A 23,607-nucleotide genomic window follows, 5' to 3' on the forward strand; every position below is an offset into this window, starting at 1 on the left:
CATTGGGCTGGATTCCTCTTTACACCCCTCACTTTTAAACCAACAGTAATTTTCTTGAACAAACAAGCACATTTTGCTCCTCCAAGTACATCTGTTTTCTGAAGAAGCTGCTTTCTAAAAGACACTGAAACTCTAAGTCCAGATGGATGTAAATTTAAAAAGGAAATCACCTGAAAAGGGCAAAAGTTGCTTCTCTAGAGGCTGTTGTGAACTTCCTTGCTTATCTTTGAATAAAAGATTTACTGTTATTCTAGCTAACTCTCACCATTTAAAATTTGCATGTGACCTACCTTTTGTAATTTAAGTAAACTGTTGAATTAACAGCAGAAATTATTCACCTTATAGAGAATAAATTTAGGATCCAGCCCTATACAAGCTCTTGGTGATAATCAAGAGCAGTTTGCTCTGTGTTCATGCAGCTTTACCAGCAGTTTAAACAAGATTTATCTTTACTTCCCTGTGTTCAGCTTGGTATCACTTCCTCTAAACAGTTCCTCTGTAGATGATTTGTAACTTGTTAAACCCTTTGTGAAGCTGTGATCAGTGCTGTCCCACAGTCCTGTTCATACCCAGCTGCTGTTTGAACCAGCAGCACTGCTGTATAAAATTGTTCATCAGGCCAGAGAGAGACAACCACACACCTGCATTAATAAGCTCTTAAGACCCAGTCATGTAAGAGAAAAAGTCTGTTTATTAAATCAGTTAGCAATGTCAGGCAGAAACATCTGATATGGCACTGATTTGTAATATTAGTGAGTAGTTCAGGGTTATGGTAATTTAAGTTTTGCCTCTTTAGGAGAAAAAAGGCATAATCACATATTAAAACAAGAAATTTGAGCAAAGACAAGGCTAATCAAGTAAGAAGTGTTTAGACTGTCTTTTGGTTAAAGTAATTCCCATTATAAAATTTTGGTGGATAAAAGCAACTTCATCATTTAACAATTCCAACACCACTATTTCACCAGGAGGTCAAGCAAACAAGGTTCAATATTTTTAATTTATCAGGTCCAGACTTATCATGGCTTTTGCATCATTGCAACATATTTGGTCAGTACTGTCACAGAACTTAAAAGAAGCTCTAGACCCAAATATTGAGTACACTTTTCCAGTACATCTACACGATTTGTATTTAAAAAAATAGATATTTACATGTACAGGTTCTGTGATTCAGTCAGTGTGATTTTAATACTGTGCATCAAGGCAGACAACTCCTTCATGGGTGAATTACTTCAAGGTGTAAATAAAATTAGGGCAGTTCTGTATTTTTTGAAGGCAGTCTTGGGCTATTATTCTTTAAACAAGAGGAGCTTGTGCTAGGAAGCTTCCAAAGTACCCAAACACAAAGCTGTACCATGTAGAATCAAGGCAGTATGGGATCCCCATATGCACAGTCCTCTTCAATAGCCAGATTGTAGTCTGCTCCTCTCCCACCCTTGTAGGCACTGGTCACAATCCTCAGCCAGCCTCTTTCACCCTGTAAAGGATTGAATTTGCATTGTAAATTAGGAAACGGCTGTAAAAATTGTGTGTTGGTGAGCCTGTTCTGCCAAATATGAGTAATGAGTGAATGGAGAATTCACTCAAGCTGAAGTGCAGCCCTGGAGTCATGGGGCAACCTGCCTGGGTGAATTTACATCCCACTCACCCAATCCTGGTCCATGACTGCATTTTTGCCTACAACTCACAGCAATTTCCAGCTGCCCATAACAGGAGCTGCACGTCCTTGAAAGGCAGAATTCGGGATAGAGCTGAAAGTTATTACTCAAATAACTTTGGCCAAATATCCTTGCCTTCAGATTGGCTGGGTGTCATTTTTAAACTGGCAGTGTGGTTCAAAGCAAGTTTCAGTTTTATATCCACAGGCTGCAGTTTAGCAAGTGACAAACCCCACCCCCAAGCCCAAGGTGTGCTGCTGTGTCTCCTTACCCAGGGCTCACCCCAGGAGTTCCGGACTATCCAATATTCTGTCCCGTTCTCCACGCCCCAGCCAGCCACAGACACGATGTGATTCACTGTGGGTGAGGGGTTGTACTCTGTGTACAGCCCCCCTGTGTAGGCATCCAGCTTTTCTGTAGCCATGATGCCACAGCTGCAAGAAAACAGAGAGAGGAGGTTTCACACGAGGGGATCAGGGCAGGGGCCTGGCTAAAAAACAACTGGGTTTCTTGTATTTTGAATTCTGATCTCAGTTTATAGACAAACTAGAGTCTGCATGTTAGAGCAGAGCTGCTGACACATGCTAGAGTGAAAATGTACACAGAGTTTCATGTATCTTTTTTTTTTTTTACCTAATTGGTCCATTAGTGTAGATTTCTGCCATCATTTTTTCTCTTCCACTGACAGACCCATAGTCAGCAACTTTCCAGAGAGTGTAGTTCTTGATCACATGGCATTCTCCAAAAGTGACACAAGTTCCACACTGGTTGAACTTCTTACACTCTGCAAAACAGAGGTGACATTACCACTGAAAGTAATCTGCAGGATTTTTCTTGTGTTTTCTTCAAGTGAAGTGATTGTAGGACATTGAGCTTTTATAATATAATTGAGGCAGATATTAATAACTTCAGAGTAATTATTAATACATATTATCTCTGGTGAACTCAATTGTTTTCTGGAAACCACATTTAAAGTCCCTTTTATCACCACTTACTGCTCTTTACTTCACAGGTATAAATACTTTCTTGAGGACATAGAGAAACCATTCCAGTCATACATGACCAAAGGTTAAGTTTCTCCTTTGCTCAGCTTGAGGTGACACTTGTAAATATTTCAGTACATTAGAGACTGTGTGTCACAGATTTAAGAGATTAAGTTAAAACAATTCAGCTGTGCAAACTTGCCTGAGCACGATTTAGTGCTACCCTGTCTGTCTGGAGCAGGAGACACACACAGGCCGGTAAAGAAAACCTGCTCTGTCAGTCAAACAGCAGGAACCAGTACTCTGAAAACCCAAACCATTTTTTTTTAAATACACTAAGATCTGCCAAAGCTGGGAAGAAACCCTAGAGCAAAGCAGAGGCACCCTACTTTGGTCCTTGGCCTGGTAGTTGTTGCAGGTCTCGTCGGGGATGCCGTGGTCGTGCGCGTACCTCCAGACCCCCGAGTGGTCCCCGCCCTCGCAGGAGCCAGCGTCAGCACAGTCGATGACATTCTGCACAGACAGGTAGGCAGAGGGCCAGGCCCCTTTCCTCTTGATGTTGATTCGGTCTGCAAGGACAAGAAACTGGGGTTTGCTGCTGGAATTCGTGGGTGGCTGCACATTGCAGCTGCCTTTGAAACTCTCTCCTCTCCATTGAACCTGCCACTGGCTGCAGACTGCAGCACTTGTGGTTGGAAAGGCTCTGCTGTCTGCAGAGAGGAACACAGCCTGACCTAATTCAAACCAGAGGCTGAGCTATTGTTGTGGGTTTCCATTAGGAGGGGTTTTTCCATTAAAAACTCAGCAAAAACATGGAGATGAGTAAGATCTGTCTAAGGCCTTGAAGAGCCCTAAACATCTTTTAATTCAAGACACAGCTTCTGAAAACTTCCAGATCTGTTTCCTGACTTTGACAGTGAAGACTTTTCAAATACACATCTAAAAACAGCTCTGAGCATCATCTTTTAGAGGAGTAGAGATTTATGTATAAGCCCATGCATAAACATAAGCCCATGGAGCCCAGGCTGCTGGCTCTGTGAGACAGTCTAAATGCAGGAGAAAGCTTTCAGACTTATCTCCTTGCTGTTACACCAGCATCTCACTGTTATCCTGCCATCTCAGACAGGCACCACCACCCTGCTGCCTTCTTTTGTCAGAAACAAGAAGCTTACTTGGCGGAAAAGCTTCCTGACGAGTATTTATAAACTGCTTTTCTGCATTAACAGTTTTAACTGATGCCACTGTAGCTACTTTAAATCCTATTAGTACCAACAACATTCAAATAAACTTGACAGAACAGGGAGCTATCATCCCAGCCTAATCTTCCTGCAAGCTGCTGTATTTTACTGTCCCAGTCCTTCACTCCACGCTGGCAGGTGTCATACCTGTCCACATCCTTGTGTGCTGCATGATTCCTGCTGTCTGCTCACACCTGCCTTGTCTGCCCCCTTCTCCCCAGTTTGCTGTTTCCCCTTCAGAGATAATTTTCCTACAGCCTCCCTATGCAAATAGTGCTTCTCCAGCACGAAGCTGTTGCATGCAAATAATGCATTCTCTCTAGAGCCACTACTTCTCCATCTGTAGCAAACCACTACTTCCCCTTGACTAAGAAAAAGGCTGAAATCAGATTTAGTGTCTGCTGGGGGGTCAGTTCTTGCAGTGACAGGGCTCCTGCAGCAAATATCCCACAAGAGGCACTTTGTTTCATTTCCTCATTGCCAGCATGGCTGGAGAGCCCCTGCTCTAGTGAAGGACCAGAAGGAGACCTGACAACTCTTTTGCATCGGCTGCCATCACCACACCTCTGAGGGAAGGGCAGAAACTCCAGCTCTTAGCCCAGGACCAAAAGAGCAGTCTGGGAGGAGCTATGGCCACATTCCTTCTGCCAACAGGTTTTTAACCACATACCAGCATTCCCCCCTTGCTGCCTTTGGATAAGGTGGACACAGCCACACTCTGGTTGCTTTTCCTATTGAAACCAACCCTCCTTGCCTTCAGCTTGGGCATTCCCACTGTTTTGGTGTATTCACAGGCACCTCAGCCTCAGTTTTGCTGCGTTAGTCCCTGCAGTGATTTAGCACCTTACACCAGCTGTCATTAACCTGAATCTAAACCTCCTTTGCTTCCAAACACTCCCGATTGCAGCGGGGAGCCCGGGGGTACCTGCCAAGGCGCTGGTGCTGCCGTGGGCCCAGCAGGAGCCGCAGTACTGCGGGATGTGCTGGTTCCGAGTGGTGCTGGCGTAGTTCACCCCGTTCACGTTCCGCCAGTCCCAGCTCCGCGGCAGCGCCGACACGTCCAGGTACTCGTGCGGGCGGGGGTAGGTCCTGGGGAGGGAGCGCCGGCATCCCCCGGAGCAGGACGGCCGGGTGTTATTTAAAGCAAAACAAAAAACAAACAAACAAAAAAAAACCAAAAAAACCCCCCAAAAATCAAACCTAGGATTTAACCGAGTTTCATAACGAGCCCGCGAGTGCCCGCCGGCGTCACGTGACCGATCCGGCCCCGCGGTCTCGTGACCGCCCCCCCCCCCCCCGGCCCATCCCGGACCCCAGAGCGGCCCCGGGAGCGCCCGAACACCCCCGGGAACCCCTGAAATCCCCGAACCCCTCGGGCACCCCCAGACCCCCCCGGACACCCTCGAAACCCCCCGGGAACCCCTGAAATCCCCCAGAATCCCCGAACCCTCCCGAGCCCCGGCCGTGCCACCCGTGAGGGGCCGGAGGGCACACGGCAGCGAAGCGCACCTGAGGCCGGGCGCCCTGCGCGGGGCCGGGCGGTAGCAGTGCTGCCCCTCCCTGAAGTGCAGCCCGGCGCGGGCGGGCGGGCAGAGGCAGCCGCAGAGCAGCAGGAGCGCGATGAGGGGCGGCAGCGGCGAGGCCATGCTGGGACAGCGGCGGCTGCCGGGCTGCGGCCGCGCCGGGGTTTGAGGGCGGAGGGGAGGAGCGGAGGCACGGGCGGGGCCGGGCTGGGCTGGGCTCACCTGCGGCGGGCGGGGACAGCGGGCCGGGACAGCGGGCGGGGACAGCAGGTCAGGACAGCGGGCCGGCCCCGCGCCCTCCTCGGTGCCGCCTCAGCGTGTCCGAGGGAGTTCTGGGGAACGAGGAGCCAACTCAATCCCGCCGTCCCAGCCCCCAGTGGCGCTTCCAGCTCAAAAATTCGGTCACATGAGTTGTGATTGTGTCTGGGACAGGCCCTGTCACAGGTTTCTTAACCTTTGGCCTAACACCTCAGCATTGTGCTAGACTGTGGCCAGAAACTGTGACTGGATTTTTGTTTCTTGTTTTTTTTTTTCCTAGTCCCAATTTCTGGATTTCTCAAGCCATTTAATGCTACAATTAGCAAAGGAACACAGGCCGGTGTCCATTTTCTAGGCTGCTCCTTAGGGCTTGAATATCTGAAGGTTCTTCATTATTTGCTAGAAGATTTAGTCAATAGTAAAAATAGTTTTCTAATTTTCCTGCAGAAGCTTCTAGTGACTGTGTGAATGGATTATCAGTCTCTTTTGCATACATTAGATAGAAGTTTTCATGTTTGATAAACAGGTTTACTAAACCACAGACTGTTCTCCCCTCCTAGCTTCTCTTCCTTGGCTTTCAGCACTTTTTGCAGAGGGCCTGAGGTTTATTAGCTCCACACGATGAGCAGAGAAACTGAGGCACAGAGAACAAACACAGGAAAAGGAACAGCAGAGCACGAATGGAGCCTGTGAGTTGAATGCATTGGTTTTGGTATCATTATTAGGGGTGATTCAGTTAGCCCAGGGTAGTTAAGACTTGCATCAGCTTGTCTGGCAGCCATTCACAGATCTCTGTAAAATTATCTGATGCCCTGTAGCCAGGCTTATCTCAAACTGAATAGGCTTTCCTCCCCACAATCTTCTCTGCTACTCTGAAAAGCCAGCTCCTCCCAAGCAAACCATAAAAAAAGAGTATCCCAGAATGCCTCCTTGCACATGCATGTTTATTGGGGGTAGTGTTAAAAAACCCAAAAATCAACCAAGGAAACAAAACCAACAACAAATAGCCCAGCAACCACAAAAGCCTGGCGTCTCTGTGGTCTCAGCTCGAGCCCAACAGCAGGACTGTGGCATCTGCGAGCAGTGGCAGCCTGATAATGTGCCCAGTGCCCCGGCTGTGCCCAGTGCCAGGCTGCTCCTAATCTCCCCCGTGCCAAAGTGCCGGAGAGCCGGCCCATCCAGCGCAGCCCCGCTCCCCGGTGCCTCTCTCTGCTAATCTGCAGCTGCACACGGGCCGTGGCACTGCCGCGAGTCCCGCGGGGTCAACAGGCCCGGGGCTCGCCGGGCTGAGCAGGGACTGCAGCTAAACCTCCACAGAAACAGCCCCTCCTAGGCCGGCCTTGGATAAACTCAGACAGAAATGCAGATGGGGAGGAGAGGGAAAAGAGGCCCAAGCCCACAAACATCTCAGCTGCCCGGTGTCATGTGCCAGAATTTTTAAGGCTCTATAAGGAAGCGCTTCAGAGGAGGCACATGATTCTGGGGAGCTATTTTCAGCAAGAGGAAAAATCCCTATTGAGTGATTGCTTATTTCTTTTGCTTCCCTTTTCCCCCTTTCCTTGTGAGATGTGCTCAGTGAATTTATTTAATGCTGAAATTATTTTGTTAAATTTTCTGGACAGTGAATTTGCACCTTCAGCCTCTTCCTAAGCTGTGCCTCTTGTGAATACATTGCATATTTTTAATTTATATTAACTAATGTTTTTAAAAATTAATATATTTTTATATTTTATATTATATTTATTTAGTATTTGTTATTGGCATTGTGTCATTGTCTATTCAGAATGCAGCAGTTGAATATACAACTCAGATGTGCATTGCTGCCCTTAGCTAAGGATGGTTGGAGGAAACAAGTACAAAATGTGCATAAATAAAATGAGATATGCTTTTTAAGTAAATGTCCAAATAACCTTCTCAGAATTTTCTTAGGGAATTGTAGAAGGAATTGTGTCTCTTGCTGGGTAAACTGGCTTTCCGCTTATCTTTTGAAAACGATAAAATGATTGTGTTTTAAGGAAACGAAATGAATCTACCTGCGTTTGAAGTCTTCCTTTTATTGCTCCCTAATCAGTGTGCTCACAGCATGGCAGAGGATGACAGATGTTTGCTCTCTATTTTTTTAAAATGCACTTCTGGTGCTGAGCTCTGTGTCAGGAGCAGTTGTCTGTTCCTTCATTGGTTGGTGGGGGAAGTGGAAGTCATCAAGTGGAGGGGAAGCCTGGAATAAGCTGATTTTTCTTCTGGAACCACATGGAAGCTCAGAAATCCCTTATCTCCAGCAACCCATAAAGTGGTTGAGTAGTGACATTCAGGGAGTCAAGGCTTCCCCTTTCACCATTTCATGCTGAATAGTTTTAAGGTGCTTTCCAAATTATAGTTCCTTTCCCCATCCTTAAAAGGAACACTTGCAAGGCAGCGACGGTCACTTGACATGTCATGAAACTGCTCTGGGCTTCCACAAGTCATTTTAGCCTGGGTTTCTGCTGCTCAGTGATACTGGTGCTGGTTATCAGCAGGCAAACATGACTGTGCTGTGTTTTGTTCTGCCTCCTTTAGCAAGGGAAATGTTTCACTCAGTGAATGTTACAGTTCACTTCAGAGAGCTTCAGTGAAATGGGGTTTTCACCTCTAGCATGTTCCTGGCAAGTTCTGAAGCACACCTGAAATATAAGAAATTAAGAAACATTAGAAATGCTGTGTTCTTAATGGGAGAGAGGGAGAGTTAACTGTGCAAGTTAATCACAAGTTAATTCAAGTTTTGGCTAAATATGATGGATTCCTATAAGTATTTAAGGACCATGTATCACTGAGGGTACAGCGTTATTTTTATATGTCACAAAGTATTTTTTGTTCCTGCTCCTGTTTCCCTCCTCCATGCAGTCAAACATCAGGAATTATGCTTGTTAGTGAACTGGAGTTTGCCTTGCAATCCTGCTTTCAAGTTGTTACCATTTTTATTATGGGTGTTGTCCTCTATGACTCATATGATGCTAAAATTTAAATTATGTGGCAGAAGCACATGTGCTTAATAAATTAAGATCACTCACTTTGGGCTATAATCTCTACATATGCACATATATTTGTATATATATTATGTTTAATATAGAATAATGTACCACAAACAGAATATGCACATCCACAAACAGAATATGCACATATATGCTGCACAGAGAGGGGAAGGGGTGCAGGTGACAGTGCTGCTCAGTGGAAGGGGTGCAGGTGACAGTGCTGCTCTCCCAGGCACAGGGGGGGCACAGACAGTGGAAGGGGTGCAGGTGACAGTGCTGCTCTCCCAGGCACAGGGGGGGCACAGAGAGGGGAAGGGGTGCAGGTGACAGTGCTGCTCAGTGGAAGCGGTGCAGGTGACAGTGCTGCTCTCCCAGGCACAGGTGCTGCCCCTGTGCTGCCGTACCTGCACCCAGGCAGGGCAGGGGCCCCGGGCTCCTGGTGCAGAGCCTGGGGCTGGCTACTCCCCTGGCTGGCTGTGACACTCCCTGGGGTATAAAAGGGCCCCTGGGCCGGGCTGTGCTGGGTGTAGCTGATAGAGCAGCAGGCACAGGGCTCGTTCTGGGGAGCTGCAGAGCCTGGGTGAGGTTGTAGCCACCGGCAGGTCTGAGCCACACAAAATGCGTGAAATCGTGCACCTGCAGATTGGCCAGTGTGGGAACCAAATTGGATCCAAGGTAAGGTCTCTTTTCAACACTGATTACTGGCAGGGATCAGAGGTAGCAGGTCACACATCATCAGTGGATGGGCACTTCTGGGGGGACAATTACCTTGTAACTCAGTGGGGGGAAGCATGGCAGGTTAGCAGGGAACCATGACTATATTTTGGTATGAAACCAAAAGCTGGATTTGTTCCTTTAAGGTTAATGTTCATTTGCAATAACCATGGCCCAGGGATTGCAGGTGCACCAGAGCATTCCTGCTGGGACTCTGTTCCCAGGGGAACTCACATCCTCTGCAAGACACAAGTAACAGAGCCAGTAATTCCAGGGCTGTGAAGTTGTGTTGCTGGTACTTTAGCTCAGCCATGCAGCGGCTCTGCCACATTTTATTCTTCAATATCAAAGAATCATACAATGGTTTGTGTTGGAAGGGGTCTTAAAGATCATATGGGATCATATTAACCAACAGCATAACCTGTGTTAGAGTGTAGAATGACACAAAGTGTCACTGGCCTCCTGTGAGAGACAGGTGTCATTTGGAGTGTTTTTGTGTAGCTCAAACACTGGATGCTGTGACAGAGGGAGTAGTCACTATTGCTGACTTTCTGGGCTAGGAGTAAAATTACCCCTCAATTACTATGCTGTGTGATGTCCATACTTTCTTTTTTTTCTTTAATTGATAAGTAGGAAGTTGTCCAAAACTATCTATTTTGGGCTGGGAGGTCTTTTAAGACATGGGATAGTTGAAGGATTGTTTTGTTTTGTTCTTCCTCGCTTCTCCCACTCCTAACCTTGATTCCTTTTAATGGAACGTGAACCATGGAACATGCACCTGTTGACAGTGCTGTATTTGTACACTCAAAATGGGACTGGACTGACCCAGAAGAGCTTTAATATTAGAATAGCCTGGTCATTACAGTGGGTGGGTGTGTCTGCATGAACCCTGCTGTGGCTGCTGCCCAGATAAGAGCCCAGCACAAGAGCACATCCATATGAGTGTCAAGATAGGACATTTAGGAGCAGCAGCTGTTTGAGGAAAGGCTTGCTCATGTACAAATTTGCCTGTGCCAGCTTTGTTGTGCCATGAGAGGACTCAGAGCAACTCTCCCTAATCCACACCCTCACAACATTTTTGTAAGCTCATACCAAGTAGTAATTGTTATTTAAAATTTTAAACTAACATCAATTTTCTTTTACTATAAAGAGAACAAATTGAGGGCCGCCACCTATTAGCGCACGGGTCATAGCTAAGCAGCATAAATGGTCTGCTAAATTTTTCCCTCAGATTTATTTGGGAGAGGTAGAGAAGGATTCCTGTTCTGATCTGGTACATAAATGGCAGAGCATCCCCTGCTTCAGGCACAGTTCCCAGAGCTGGTGCTGAACACATGCTGAAAATAAAAAAAATCATTCTCAGTGTGTTGTACCTCTTTCCTTTTGCAGTTCTGGGAGGTGCTTGGTGAGGAACATGGCATTGACATCACTGGGAACTACCGTGGGGATTCACCACTGCAGCTGGAGCGAATTAACGTGTACTTCAATGAGGCTTATTGTAAGTGCTCAGCAGAGCCAACAGGGAGGCTAAAATAAGTCATTAAAAAACCCACAAAAAGCCTAAACCACTCTAGGTGGACTGGACTTTCCAGAGTGCATTGTAAGCCTGTTTCTTTGACCACTAGCAGTAATTATTTGCATTAATTTTGTTTGTTCCAGCCCATAAGTACGTGCCCCGTTCCATCCTGGTGGACCTGGAGCCTGGGACGATGGACAGCGTCCGCTCCAGCAGAATCGGGCCCCTCTTTCGGCCTGACAACTTCATCCATGGTATGCACAGCACACTGCCAGCAAACTGACTGCAGGCAGCTGTCCCAAAAGGGCCCTGCAAGTCCTTCAAAAATTCTCCTGTTAACTTTGTGCTTGTTCTTCCTGTAATTCTGTTCACAGGTAATTCAGGTGCAGGCAACAACTGGGCCAAGGGCCATTACACAGAAGGTGCTGAACTGATTGAAAACGTCATGGATGTGGTCAGGAACGAGTGTGAGAGCTGTGACTGCCTTCAGGGGTTCCAGCTCATCCATTCCCTTGGTGGTGGCACGGGCTCAGGCATGGGGACGCTCCTCATCAACAAGATCAGAGAGGAATATCCCGACAGGATCATGAACACCTTCAGCGTCGTGCCCTCCCCCAAGGTGTCGGACACGGTGGTGGAGCCGTACAACGCCATCCTCTCCATCCACCAGCTGATAGAGAACACCGATGAAACCTTCTGCATTGACAACGAGGCTCTCTATGATATTTGCTTCAGGACATTGAAGCTCACCAATCCCACCTACGGGGACCTCAACCACTTGGTGTCCCTCACCATGAGCGGCGTCACCACCTCGCTGCGCTTCCCCGGCCAGCTGAACGCGGATCTGCGCAAGCTGGCGGTGAACATGGTGCCCTTTCCTCGCCTGCACTTCTTCATGCCCGGCTTTGCCCCGCTGACAGCTCGGGGCAGCCAGCAGTACCGGGCCCTGACGGTGCCAGAGCTCACCCAGCAGATGTTCGACGCCCGGAACATGATGGCAGCGTGCGACCCCCGCCGCGGGCGCTACCTCACCGTGGCCTGCATCTTCAGGGGCAGAATGTCCACCAAGGAAGTGGACGAGCAGCTGCTCTCTGTCCAGACCAAGAACAGCTCCTACTTTGTAGAGTGGATCCCTAACAACGTGAAGGTGGCTGTGTGTGACATCCCGCCGCGAGGGCTGAAGATGGCAGCCACGTTTATTGGCAATAACACGGCCATCCAGGAGCTCTTCATCAGGGTGTCCGAGCAGTTCTCGGCCATGTTCAGGAGGAAAGCCTTTCTCCACTGGTACACGGGGGAAGGCATGGATGAGATGGAGTTTTCTGAAGCAGAAGGTAACACCAATGACCTCGTGTCCGAGTACCAGCAGTACCAGGATGCCACTGCAGATGTGGAAGAATTTGAAGAGGTAGAAGTGGAAGCAGAAGCCAAGCCAGAAAAGGAAGCAGAGTAAAAAGTATCAAAATATTCTCCAAATATACCTGTTCACATTCACTAGAGACAAACAATAGTCATCATCTGCATACCCAAAATAACACATCTCTTCAGAACTACTGTGCATCTGGCCAAGTATATCTGATATTACAACACAGTGCTTTTGAAATTCATGGCAGCTCTGCTTTACTGTCTTGAACAACTGTTGAGATGGAATCTCACCTCAAACCAATCCACTATGAGGACACGTCATCTCACACCAGCCTTTCCTGTATAAATGGATTCACTTTTGGAACACAATCACCAGATACTGAATGTACCATACAGCCACTGGGCCAGTGTATATAGATCAGGATCTTAAGCAATAGCAAAATGTGCTGTCAGCTCATCACATGTATTTATTGTCAGGAAAACACAGTCCCTGCTGACTGTGAACTCGTTACTGTTTTAGGATCATGTGCACATCTCTGAGGCCTCCAAAGGCAGTGACTCTTTTATCACTCCACAGACTGATGTAGATCTGCAGAAACAACAGGGGGCAAATGACTGAATATGCACATTCTTATTTTATAAGTACTCTAATTGTTTTATCACATTGCTGGCTTATATTATTGCAGAGCTTGTATTCATTATCATGGTGTGGTTTGTTTCTGTTTCTAACTACAGGTTGAGTTACATTAGCACACTAAGTTGTGATATTGTGTAAAAGTTTTGGTGTGGCATTTTTTTTCCTAGGTACTAACTACTGTAAATTTTTTTCCTAACATTCAGTACAACAAAAATGACATAGAATGGTTTGTAGTTTGTTAATATAAATTCTGTGGCAGTCACTAAAACAAAATCTTATTTTGCCTTCGTTAAAAAAAATTCTTGCCATCACAGCTGCCTACTTAATGTATTTATATTACTATTTTAAATAAAGATTATATACCATTCTATGAAAAGTTTTATACTTGAAACATTTGATAGACAAACCCCCATAGCTTATTCTTGCAAGAAGTAACTTTGAATTAAATTAGTTATACTCTTAAATGAAAAGGTTTAACAAAGGTTGCTGTACCTGAAGAAAGTAATGCCTGATGTTTGAGTTCAGTCTTGGTGAAGGAACCTGAAGCCAATCCTCCTGTGCAGTGGGACAATGTCATCCCTGCTGTGAGGACACACAGCAGCAGGAAAATGCAGCACAAACAATTCAGATTCCAGTGTCTCCTTCCCCACCTCTTACATGACACCAGCTCTCCCAGTTCCTGATTCACTGCTCAGTGTCCCAGACTTGGAGACTGGATCTCCAGCAGCACATCCATGGCACAATTATCCTGCTTCCAGTTTTCAAATCCATATGCTACATTCTCAGTTTATACAGCTTTTAGCCATGATTTTTTTTCCAAAGTAATAATTTAAATGAAATAAGCATAAAAGTTTTAAACAACAATTAAATCTCTCTCATTTAGGCACCTGAAATATCAGTATGAAACCCAAAAAAAGTTAAGGCTTAAAAATAAACAATGTGGCTACTCAATGTCCAGATTGTGCTAAAAGCAGCCTTTTATTTTAACAGAACTGAAAAGTAAATGTCTCTGCAGAACAGAAACTTTGTTTCAAGAGGAACTACACTTTCCACACATTCAGAAATTACATTTATTAGCATGTCAATTTACATACACAGGCAAGTTCTACAGCTCATGTGGTGACATTACACTGCAGTCTTGAGCTCGCCTACTGCAGTCTGCAGCTCGCCTCTGCAGTTTGCTGTTATTCCCCACAGATCAGCTCCTACAAGAGATTAAAAAAACAAATTATTCAATTCAAGAATGTGTACAAGATACACTTTAAACAAAAGGTAGTATTATTTAATCTCACATCAGGAATAGAAGTTGTTCTATCCAGAACAGAAAATATTTCAGCTGCTTGTGATGTATGGAATGGCACAAATAAAGGTACAAGCAGCATCTGTCTCACACAGAGCAGATAATCCACACAACGAATTTGCTGATCAGGGGAAGGAGCAGTTCAGAGAGGCTGCCTGCTGGCCTAGCAAGTATGAAACATGAAAACCACAGAGAACCCCGTGAGTGTCACTGCAGAGCCGCAGCTGTTCTGTGTAAGCCCATACCAAGTCTGACCAGACCCCAAGAGGTTCAATGCGGGGTTTGACAGCCAGCACATCTCACCCCACGGATGGGATCAGGCTGTTCCCGTCCCACCTGCGCACATCCGCCCGCACCAGCCGCGATCCCTCCCACGGCTGGAAACGGAGCCGATTATCCCCAGGTATTGGGGATTAATGGACTCGGCAGTCACAGTCACCGCTAACGCCGCTCTTGCCCTACACAGCTCCAGCCACGCACCCGGCCCACCCCACCCACTTACATTTCACTCCTTTTTGGGCTTCACCGTTTTCACCGTGGCCACCGCTGCCCTCTCCGCCTCCGCTTTGTACTGCGGCTTCATGGCGGCCCGCACGGCCTGGGCGCAGATCTGCGAGTAGCGGATGTAGCTGCGGCCGGGGGAACAGAGGGCGGTGAGATCCGGGCCCGGTCCCAAATCCGCCTCCCCCGCCCCAACCCCGCGTTCCCCCGGCGCCGCCGTGACCCCGCCAGGCGCTCCCTCACAGCGGGGCCGCCGCCGCGGCCGTACCTGAGCCCGGCCTGTCGCCAGTACGCCACCATGGCTGCGGCTCCGCGGGCAAGGTCAGCGCGCGCCGCAGGGGACGTGCTCCCCGGCCAATCAGCGCACGGGAACCGCCCACGCGCGCCGCCGTCGCGGGCGCGCGCCTCCGCCAGCGGCCAATCAGAGAGCTCCGTTCCGGGGCGCAGCTCCCGCCTTTCCGCCTGACGCGCCCCGGGCTCGCCCCGCCCCTTCCCCTCGGCCCGGGCGGCCCCGTGAGGGGCGGTGGGCGGGGCCATGGCGGCTCCGGGCGGGGCCGTGAGGGGGCCGGGCGGGGCCATGGCGGGTCCGTGCCGGGCCCCGTCCCCTCACGGCCGAGGCTCTGCGGGAAGGTGCGCGCCCTCCCCGGCACGGGAGCGTCCCGCCTCCGCCTGTGGCCGGCCGGGGCCTGCCTGGCTGTCAAAGCCAGCCAGAGTCGGTTCAGTGCTGGTCATTTGCCAGAAATACACGAGATGTCAAATACCTAAAGAACATAAGTTAAAGTCCAAGTTTTCTGTGAGGCTCATTGCTGGTTAAAGAGCACTTTGTTAGTTACACATTAACTCCTTCCTTAGAAATCTTCTTGTAATCGAAGAATCCGAGCAAGTTAAATGGGTGTCTTTTGCGTCCAAATCTGTTCTTACCCCTCTGTGCCATCGCTTCTTGTTTTTTTCTAGATGAGACATTAAAAAGAAAACGTTTTACAAGCATGTGGAGCCAGTGATGTTTTTTAAACAGACTGTTTTAATTTTGGAGTTGATCTGTGTGGCTGTGACAGTTCTGTCCCATGGGACACGGTGCCTTGCCAGGGGCTTCCTTCGGATCTTGATACAAACACCTGAAATTCAATCATTTCCTCTAAACAAACACATAAAAGACAACATAGCAAACTAGAAGCTGTTGACACAAAGAGAAAATAGTCAGTTTCCCAGCTATAATAAGCAAAAAGCTATTAGAAGATTCAAATAATTTTTGATAGGTGAGCAATTTGGTCCTAACCTAATGTTCATCTAAATAATTAATAAAAAATACTTAAGGAAATTAAATACTGGCTTTTAAACAAATCCTTGCACTTCTGTCTTGTTCTCTTTTATTTCCTTTTACCCAAAGTCAAACAATTTTTAAAGCACAGAGTAATTTTCAGCTTTTTTAGAGATGTCATTTAGTCCAGAACCTTTGCCATTAACAACCCATGACATGGTAATGTCAGGGAAGAGCCACCAGAACAAAAAGAACAATTGTTCACCAGCATATAACAGTGACATCTGCACCAGTGATCAGTATTTTTTTTAACTATTAAACAACTCAGCTCCTATAGAATTTTGGGTTAATTTCTTAAATACACATATTGCAATTGTTCCTACCTAATTTTGAAGAAATAACTGGTGTAAATGAGGCAGAAAACAATTCTTACATTATACATTTGTTTTCTTTATTTTTGTGTGAAACATTTTAATTTTGTTAGAGATGTGGCATATTGGAGCAAAGCTTTCCAATTAAAAAAATATTTGTTATGACAAACATGTTTCTGCACTTTTAACACAGAAAGGTGCCAGTGATATTGAAAGGAAATATATTTGACTTCAAAGCCCCAGTCATAACAATGATAGCAAAAATATACAAGACAGCACCAAAGATTTTGGGAAGCTGCTCTGTGCTACTTAAGCAGTAGGGACAAGTAACTGCAGTATTTACAAATATTGAGAAAGAGGATGTAACATGCAAATGGGACATGCTTCTTTAATGGGAACATCTGATGATTTGATAGGTAAAATAATTAGCACTAAGATTATTTTAAGCCTCATGGGCAGCCCAGGCGCCATAGATGGCTTGGCAGAGAAAAACCATGCCAGTAGAGTTGGACATTTTTTCCCAGCTAGGTACCCCTCTATTCCTGCTCCACAACTTCTCTGCTTCCTCTCCCTAACCCATTTCTCACCTGCTTTTTGCTCCACAGTTTTCTTTTCCCACCACATTTTCTCTCTCTGTATCTCCCTGTGAAATGCCTCTGCCTGCAATTCTGTGAAAGTAACTCAGATGCAAATCCATAATGGAGATGCACAACCTGGATGCTGTTACTTACACATTTAGCTCTATTTACTATTTGTTGGTCTTGATAGATAAAAATTCAGCATGAACTGAAAAAGCCAAACCTTTGGGTGAGGCACCAGCCATGACTGGATATCAGTCAGTGACAGAAACTGTGCTCTACAAAAATTCCAGAATAAATGTTGATGTTTATGCAGCTGTTCCAAGGCACCATTACAGGTTTGCATGACCTGTTTTCATGCCCAGTTTAGATGCCAGGAGACATTTTGTAAAGCCCTAAACTTTCCTCAGGTAGGAATTTTCAGCGAGAGAAGAAAGGGGAGGGCAGATAAAGGAGAGAAGCTGGCAGGACAGAGGGGGGTGCAGAGGAGGGGAGGGTTGGCAGGTCAGATGCACAGATCCAGAGACGCCGCTGCAGCGCGATTAGCAACATCCAGGAATGTCAGCGTGGACAGGTCTGGGGGAACTAAGGACGCCAGGTTAGACATGTCCAGAGAAACTGAGGGACTGAGGGGAGAAGCATCCTGAAAGGTGAGGCTGGAGACATCCAGGAAAGGGGCAGAGATGAGGTTGGGAACATCCTCAGGAGCTGATGAAGATAATCCAGAGGAGCGCTGAAACATGAAATAGTTCAAATCGGTCAGGTCTAGAGATTCTGACGAGGTGGAGGAGCTGTACTCAGACACACCTGGTGAGGATGGAGGGATTGTACAGGAAAAGTCCAGGGAAGCTGAGGAGCTGTGACTGGAAACATCTGTGGAGGACGAAGAAGTGAGACTGGAGAGGTCTAGGGAGAGTGAAGAAGTAGGGCTGGAGAAATCTGTGGATAGAGAGGTGACACTTGAGAGATCTAAAGAGATTGAGGAGCTGTCACCAGACTGATCCGGAGAGCCTGATGAAGTGACACTTGATAGGTCCAGTGAAACTGAAGAGGAGAAACTGGAGCGCTCCCAGGAGTCTGAAGAGGTGAGACTGGAGAGCTCTAAGGAGATTGAAGAGGAGGTACTGGAGAAGTCTGAGGAGAATGAAGATGTGAGACTTGAAAGGTCCAGAGAGGATGAAGAAGTGAGACTGGAGAATTCCACAGAGGATGAAGAGCTCAGACTGGATAAATCCAATGAATCTGAAAAGGGGATTTTAAAGAGTTCCAAGGAGGCTAAAGTCTTGGCACTGGAGGGGTCCAGGGAGGCCAAAAAAGTGAGACCAAGTAGGTCCAGGTAGGTTGAAGAGATGACACTGAAAAGCCAAATAAATCCCCAACATGATGGGTGTTAAATCAGGAACATTTTAAATAAAATATCTCTATCATCACACCAAAACAAAAAGACAGCATTACCCTCCAATTTTTTTAAAATAATGATTCAAACTCTGTGCTTGGGCTCAGTAGTTTCTCTTTTGGTGCAGAAAAGCTCCAGTAACAGGAGCCCACAGAATTATTGAGAACATTGTGCCTTTCCAGGGGACCAGTACAGCATCACATGTACAGCTGCAGACAATCTTCTCTCCTGACATGCCTGTCCTTGTTCAACCAGATTTACCTTTCTGTGTAGCCTGTGCAGGATTTGCTTTTGGAAGCTAACAATTTGCTAAACTGATTCTGTGTCTGAGAAATACACATTTCAGCAACAGCAGTTCTGTTATCAGATAAAAAGAGATCTTATTTTGTTACCTTTCTTTCATACCTCTGGATAGAAAACCTGTATAGTAACAATAATTTTTTTACGTGTGCTAGTTTGAATTGTTTAATAAAAATATCATAAAGAGAAGTTGTGATAGAAGGCAGACATGATTAAAAAGGGAACAGAACAGCTTAAATTTCAGTTCAAAAAGGTGCATCTAATTATAGTGTGAGTAGATCAAGAGGCTGATCCACAGCTGCCCTCTCTCATCTCCAGACTGTGCTGCAAAGCTCAGAGCACCCAGACCCGTGGCTGCCTCTCCAGACAGGGAGGCACAAAAAGCTCTTCCCTCGTCACAGCCACATTTTATGGACCCAGGAGTGCAAGGTACAGGAGGCTGCAGTGAACACACCCCAGCTTTGCCCCTGCTCTTACACAACCCACGGCCAGATGAGAGTGTAATGGATTTAACTTAATCACCACGGGTGCAACTCCCACCCAGGTCACCTCTCGACTGAGGCAGTGTCTGCTGAGCAGCCACTGAGCTTGAGGGGTGCCCCACTGTGCAAACATTAAATTGTGGGGATTTAGCACAATGCAAAAATTGCCATGCTAAAAACAGAGCTGCTTCTATACCATTGATGAGACCCCCAAAAGTTCCTGAATATATTTAACACTTATAGATAATGCTTCTGCAATTTAAGAGCTGTTGCAACATGGCTGCAATTCTTTCAAGAGTACAATGTTTATAGATCAAAAGGCAAAACAAATGACTTTTTCCAAACATGCATAACTTATAATGAAATAACAAGTTTGCTTGTTGCCCTGTATTCTTAATAAAAGATAAAAGTAATTAAGCCCTTAAAAATCCCTTGCTATCTAAAAACAATATAATTTTGTGACTACCTTTAATCTCAGAGTTTTCTCAAGTGTGTTTTACAGGGGAGAAAAAATATTAAAAAACAAAGGCAAATTACAATACAATAAAAAACCAGTGTCCAACAGTCTATAAATTCCATCATCTCTTCACTGAGTTCTTTCTGTCTGAATTTAAAATAATGAAGTTATTGCACTTTTTCCTATGAAATAACACTGTCAAGAAACATGGAATTATGGTCACCTTTGTACAAAACGTAGAGGTCAGTAACAACATTTCCTACCTTGTGTAGCTGTGGATTTACCTCCTTTCTCTGCCTGGGTAAGCCATTCTGGGCTGTGCTGGTAAAGCTCTGCTGCTCTCTCTGCTGCTGACCCTAATCTGCTGCACAGCCCCTGGCAATGATGCCATGCTGATGACAATAAAGTCATCCCCTGCTAAATCTCCTGTCTGAGCACAGCCCTGCACACTGTGCCAGCAAACACCTGACTGGAATCAGCTCTAATCTTGAGAGGGAGATTCAGTTCTGTGCTGGTTTCTATGACAGGACAGGATTTTGAAGGTTACTTGATGAAGATGTTAATTTTCAACTTCTGGACACCAGGATTCAAAGTAAAAATAATTTTGCATTGTGATCCAAGTCTCAGCTGTTCATTCTACAAAATCTGGCATAAATGGCCTGAGGAGGACCCAGGATCTGCAGAGCAGAATTCAGGTACACTCAAGTTTAAAAAATTTTGTGTATTACTTCCTGTTTTCATGTGGTTAATGACTTGTGTTACTTTTTAAATGTGGTTATAACAAAACAGCATCATGGTGTAAGATATTTTGTCCACAGCTGGTGCCCATGGTCCTCCTAAGGTAAGCCATTAGTTCAGCTTGGTTGTAACATGTAGCCTTACCTTTAGAATAATTCACTTCTACAGCAACCTGTAAAGCAAAGCTATGGAGTTATTTAAGATAGAAATTAACAGATCCTGTGGCAAATGAAAGAACAACCTCCACCTTAAGAAATGGAAGGATTCTAAAATGACTCACTGCTTCCACACAAGCTCTTTAGTTCTTTTCAGTTCTTCCATTAAAATGAACCTCAGCAGGTTGCTGACCTTCCCTTTGACCCAATGCTCTGTCAGGGCCAGGAGATTGGAAATGCTGCAGTTATCACACAGTGGGTGCTCATGTTTACTATATTTGACATTTATTGGAAATATTAATGCAAGTACAGACCACAGGAGACAGATCAGCAATGTTGTAGGACATGGTGGTTACAATTTTTCTGGTTTATTTTTGAAGCAAACCCTGGCTGGCACTTGTGGTTCAGAGCTGTGGCTGAGCAGGGGCCGGTGCCCATTGGTGGGCAGGGATCCATCAGAGCCCTCAGCACTGATCTGTTCACATCACACCCCTCCACCTCTGTCCTAACACTTCCTATCCCTTCCCCCTTTTTTCAAAATTCTTTCCTCCTGGCCCTTCAGTTCTGCTCTCCAGCTGTAGCTGCTTTCTCCTCCCCATTTCCTCCCTGCCCTGCCCTCTCCCCGTGGTGCTGCACCCACCCACAGCAACCCACACTGGCTGCAGCAAAGCTGAACACAGCTCAGCCCGTGGAAATCTCTCCACAGGAGGGATGCTCCACAGCAAACTGTGAAATCTGCTTGCTAGTTAAAGCCACATTTGCAGAAAAGCTGAGTTATTGAGAAGCAAAAACGACCACAGCAGCTGTGAATGTGCATTTTAGGGTATGCATTTCAAAAAAAGCCACTCACTCCAGGGATTTCTTCACCTTCAGCCTCCTTATTTTAGATTACTCACCTCACAGTTCTAAAACACAAATAGACCAGAAAGTTTCAGGAATTAGCCAGAATTGAAACAGAATTTTATTTAAAAAGGGCCACATACAGAAAGCCATACTCTGACAGAATGAGAATGCAGGCATATAAATAAAATAGAAGAAAGAAATTTATTATCTTTTAAGAAGTTGTTGAATGCCTGTAGAAATTAACCAGTAAGGTTTTTTTCAGTGCAAGGCCAAACTGTGAGTTCTACTATGCAGTCCCTAGTGCAGAAAAATTTGGAAATGAAAAAACTGACTTTAGGATATCAAACGATGCTAATGGCTGAGCAAACATATAAAATGAATTTCAAGCTAAGCATTTTCACCAGAAATGATGGTACAGTTTTGCAGAAGTTTCACATACACTTTTAAAATTGAAATGTTATTTCAGTTGTAATAATCTCCTGTAAAAGTATGGCAAACCTCAATGACTTAAATTAGTAGTCTCAAGCCATTTCTGTTTAGAAAAATATTGTTTAGAATAGTTAATTTTTAAAAGTTATATATCTATATTCCTGTTTTCTTCCCCCAGCACAAACCTTATGGAAGTGTTCTTGTTTGTTAAAAGAAGCTCTGTAAGCAGACAGTACTTAATAGGCAATTTGATCTAACAGAAATGGCATGCAAAATCAAATATGCTGGGCAGGGTGACATTACAGCTCAGAAAGGCTGAGAGAGCCTTGAAATCACTTGTAAGCTTCGAAACAAAATTCCAGGAAGAGCCTTGGGCACCAAAATACCACATCAGCTCCCCCTGGGCTGTGCCTTTGCCTTTTCCTGCTCCCCTGAAGGGGCTCAGAGTCCCGTGAGGTGCCCGCATGGCACAGCCTGGCACGTGCCAAGGGCTGACCTTTCCCTTCCTAGGGAGTGACTGTGACAGTGCCAGGAACCTGCAGGGAGTACCAGGAAACACCCTGGGAACACAGGGCCTTGGACTGGGAGCAAATCAGCTCAAAGGGTGAAGGGAACTGGAACTCAGAACTCAGGTTAAGTGAAGCAGAACACAACAGCCACTGGATGGGACAGGTTATTTCTGATCAACTTAACAAGTATATTGCTAAATACTATTTCCTTTTTTGTTTAGGTATCTCCTCAGCCACTTTCACAAAGGTTTTTTAGTCTTTAATTGGTTCTTTGAAGTGAACACCCACTACTGTAGCAGCTTACAAGATTTTAAGGCTCTGTGCTTATCGTACCTTTATGTAATGGGCTTTTAGAAAGGGAGACATTTATTGCAGAAGTTTAAGATAAAATTTGACTTTAAGGTACTGCATGCCCAGCTCACTGAAGTTGCATTTAGGAGCAGGATTTAGGTCTTGATAGGTAGGTAAGAGACACTTTGATGTTTTACCTATAGTGCCTGAAAAACAATTTGAGTACCATGTTAGTTTAATCAGTCAAGTTAAAAAGGTTATCAAAAAATATTTTGTACATTCTTTTATATTTCAAGCATCAAGTAATAAGCTTTCTGTTAAACCAAGTTGTATCACACAACTGTCAAAAATCAACAAAAAGAACAATGCTGGAACAACCATTCTGCTTAATTTTGGGCTTGGTCCCAAAAGAGGTAGTCCATAAGTCACACAAAAAAATAAAAGTTAGCCTAACATGCCAGTGTCCTCCACCATATGCAGCCTCAGCACTAAATGAGGCTATTTCACATCTGCAAACATTATAAGTTAGTGTTCATGTAAATACAGGAACTACACTTAAATTCATTTCTTCATCGGTCCAGCTGACCCAATATATTAAATAGCCTTTGAGTCTCAGCCTTGGGAAAAATTCTCCAAATTAAATTTATAACATGCCTCATACACACATCCTTTAAATAACAAAGGATACATGTATCTAGGCCTGGAGAGAGGCTGCAGGTCGTTCAGCCTCATTAGTGACACAGGTCTAAGAACTATCATCATTTCTCTACAAATGCTGCTGCTGCCATGGAATTCCTCATGGTTCCTCGTGCTGAAGCTGCCAACTCTTCAATTTCAGCATTCAGTCTTTTAATGACCCATTCCAATGCTTCACGGCCCTACAGTTAAAGGAAAGTTTATTAGAGTGCAAATCTCAGTGAATAAGTCAATCAGTTAAATTCTTACTGAAGTCACAGTAGTTGAAAAAGGAAGGAACAGAAGTTCATGCCTCTGATGTTATTTCAATAACTGCACTACTGCTGAACATGTTCTGCCTTGGAATTCATGAAAACAATTCCTTATATCAGCAGTTCTCACATTATGATCCATAAAATACTTTTTA

At 45.5% G+C, this 23,607-nt stretch overlaps 5 protein-coding genes across 7 annotated transcripts in view; 1 reads left to right on the forward strand and 4 right to left on the reverse strand.

Annotated features, from left to right (window-relative positions):
- Positions 1-671: 671 nt before the first annotated feature.
- Positions 672-5,539, reverse strand: CTSZ (cathepsin Z). Its single transcript, XM_058036223.1, has 6 exons — positions 5,386-5,539; positions 4,802-4,965; positions 3,028-3,207; positions 2,289-2,439; positions 1,927-2,089; positions 672-1,474 (listed from the first exon to the last, which is right to left on the reverse strand). The coding sequence occupies exons 1-6, from the start codon at positions 5,520-5,522 to the stop codon at positions 1,361-1,363; spliced, it is 909 nt and encodes a 302-aa protein (XP_057892206.1). The 5' UTR covers positions 5,523-5,539; the 3' UTR covers positions 672-1,360.
- Positions 5,540-5,714: 175 nt separating this feature from the next.
- TUBB1 (tubulin beta 1 class VI) lies at positions 5,715-13,201 on the forward strand. The gene is made up of 4 exons (XM_058036190.1): positions 5,715-6,346; positions 10,769-10,877; positions 11,039-11,149; positions 11,270-13,201. The coding sequence occupies exons 1-4, from the start codon at positions 6,338-6,340 to the stop codon at positions 12,346-12,348; spliced, it is 1,308 nt and encodes a 435-aa protein (XP_057892173.1). The 5' UTR covers positions 5,715-6,337; the 3' UTR covers positions 12,349-13,201.
- Positions 13,202-13,949: 748 nt separating this feature from the next.
- On the reverse strand, positions 13,950-15,074 carry ATP5F1E (ATP synthase F1 subunit epsilon). Its single transcript, XM_058036115.1, has 3 exons — positions 14,967-15,074; positions 14,700-14,826; positions 13,950-14,102 (listed from the first exon to the last, which is right to left on the reverse strand). The coding sequence occupies exons 1-2, from the start codon at positions 14,996-14,998 to the stop codon at positions 14,703-14,705; spliced, it is 156 nt and encodes a 51-aa protein (XP_057892098.1). The 5' UTR covers positions 14,999-15,074; the 3' UTR covers positions 13,950-14,102; positions 14,700-14,702.
- Positions 15,075-17,410: 2,336 nt separating this feature from the next.
- On the reverse strand, positions 17,411-19,850 carry LOC131090880 (uncharacterized protein DDB_G0271670-like). Its single transcript, XM_058036530.1, has 2 exons — positions 19,825-19,850; positions 17,411-18,260 (listed from the first exon to the last, which is right to left on the reverse strand). Exons 1-2 carry the CDS (start codon positions 19,848-19,850, stop codon positions 17,411-17,413), a joined length of 876 nt encoding a protein of 291 aa, XP_057892513.1.
- Positions 19,851-21,371: 1,521 nt separating this feature from the next.
- Positions 21,372-23,607, reverse strand: part of PRELID3B (PRELI domain containing 3B) — a 126,362-nt gene continuing 124,126 nt past the window's right edge. For all 3 annotated transcript variants that reach the window (XM_058036039.1, XM_058036038.1, XM_058036037.1), the window contains one exon: positions 21,372-23,383. In XM_058036039.1, coding sequence (XP_057892022.1) covers positions 23,264-23,383 — 120 coding nt within the window. In that variant the 3' untranslated portion in view covers positions 21,372-23,263. The remainder of the gene's footprint in view (positions 23,384-23,607) is intronic.

This window comes from Melospiza georgiana, chromosome 17 (genome assembly GCF_028018845.1).
Source record: "Melospiza georgiana isolate bMelGeo1 chromosome 17, bMelGeo1.pri, whole genome shotgun sequence".
In the NCBI taxonomy this organism is placed as follows: Eukaryota; Metazoa; Chordata; class Aves; order Passeriformes; family Passerellidae; genus Melospiza; species Melospiza georgiana.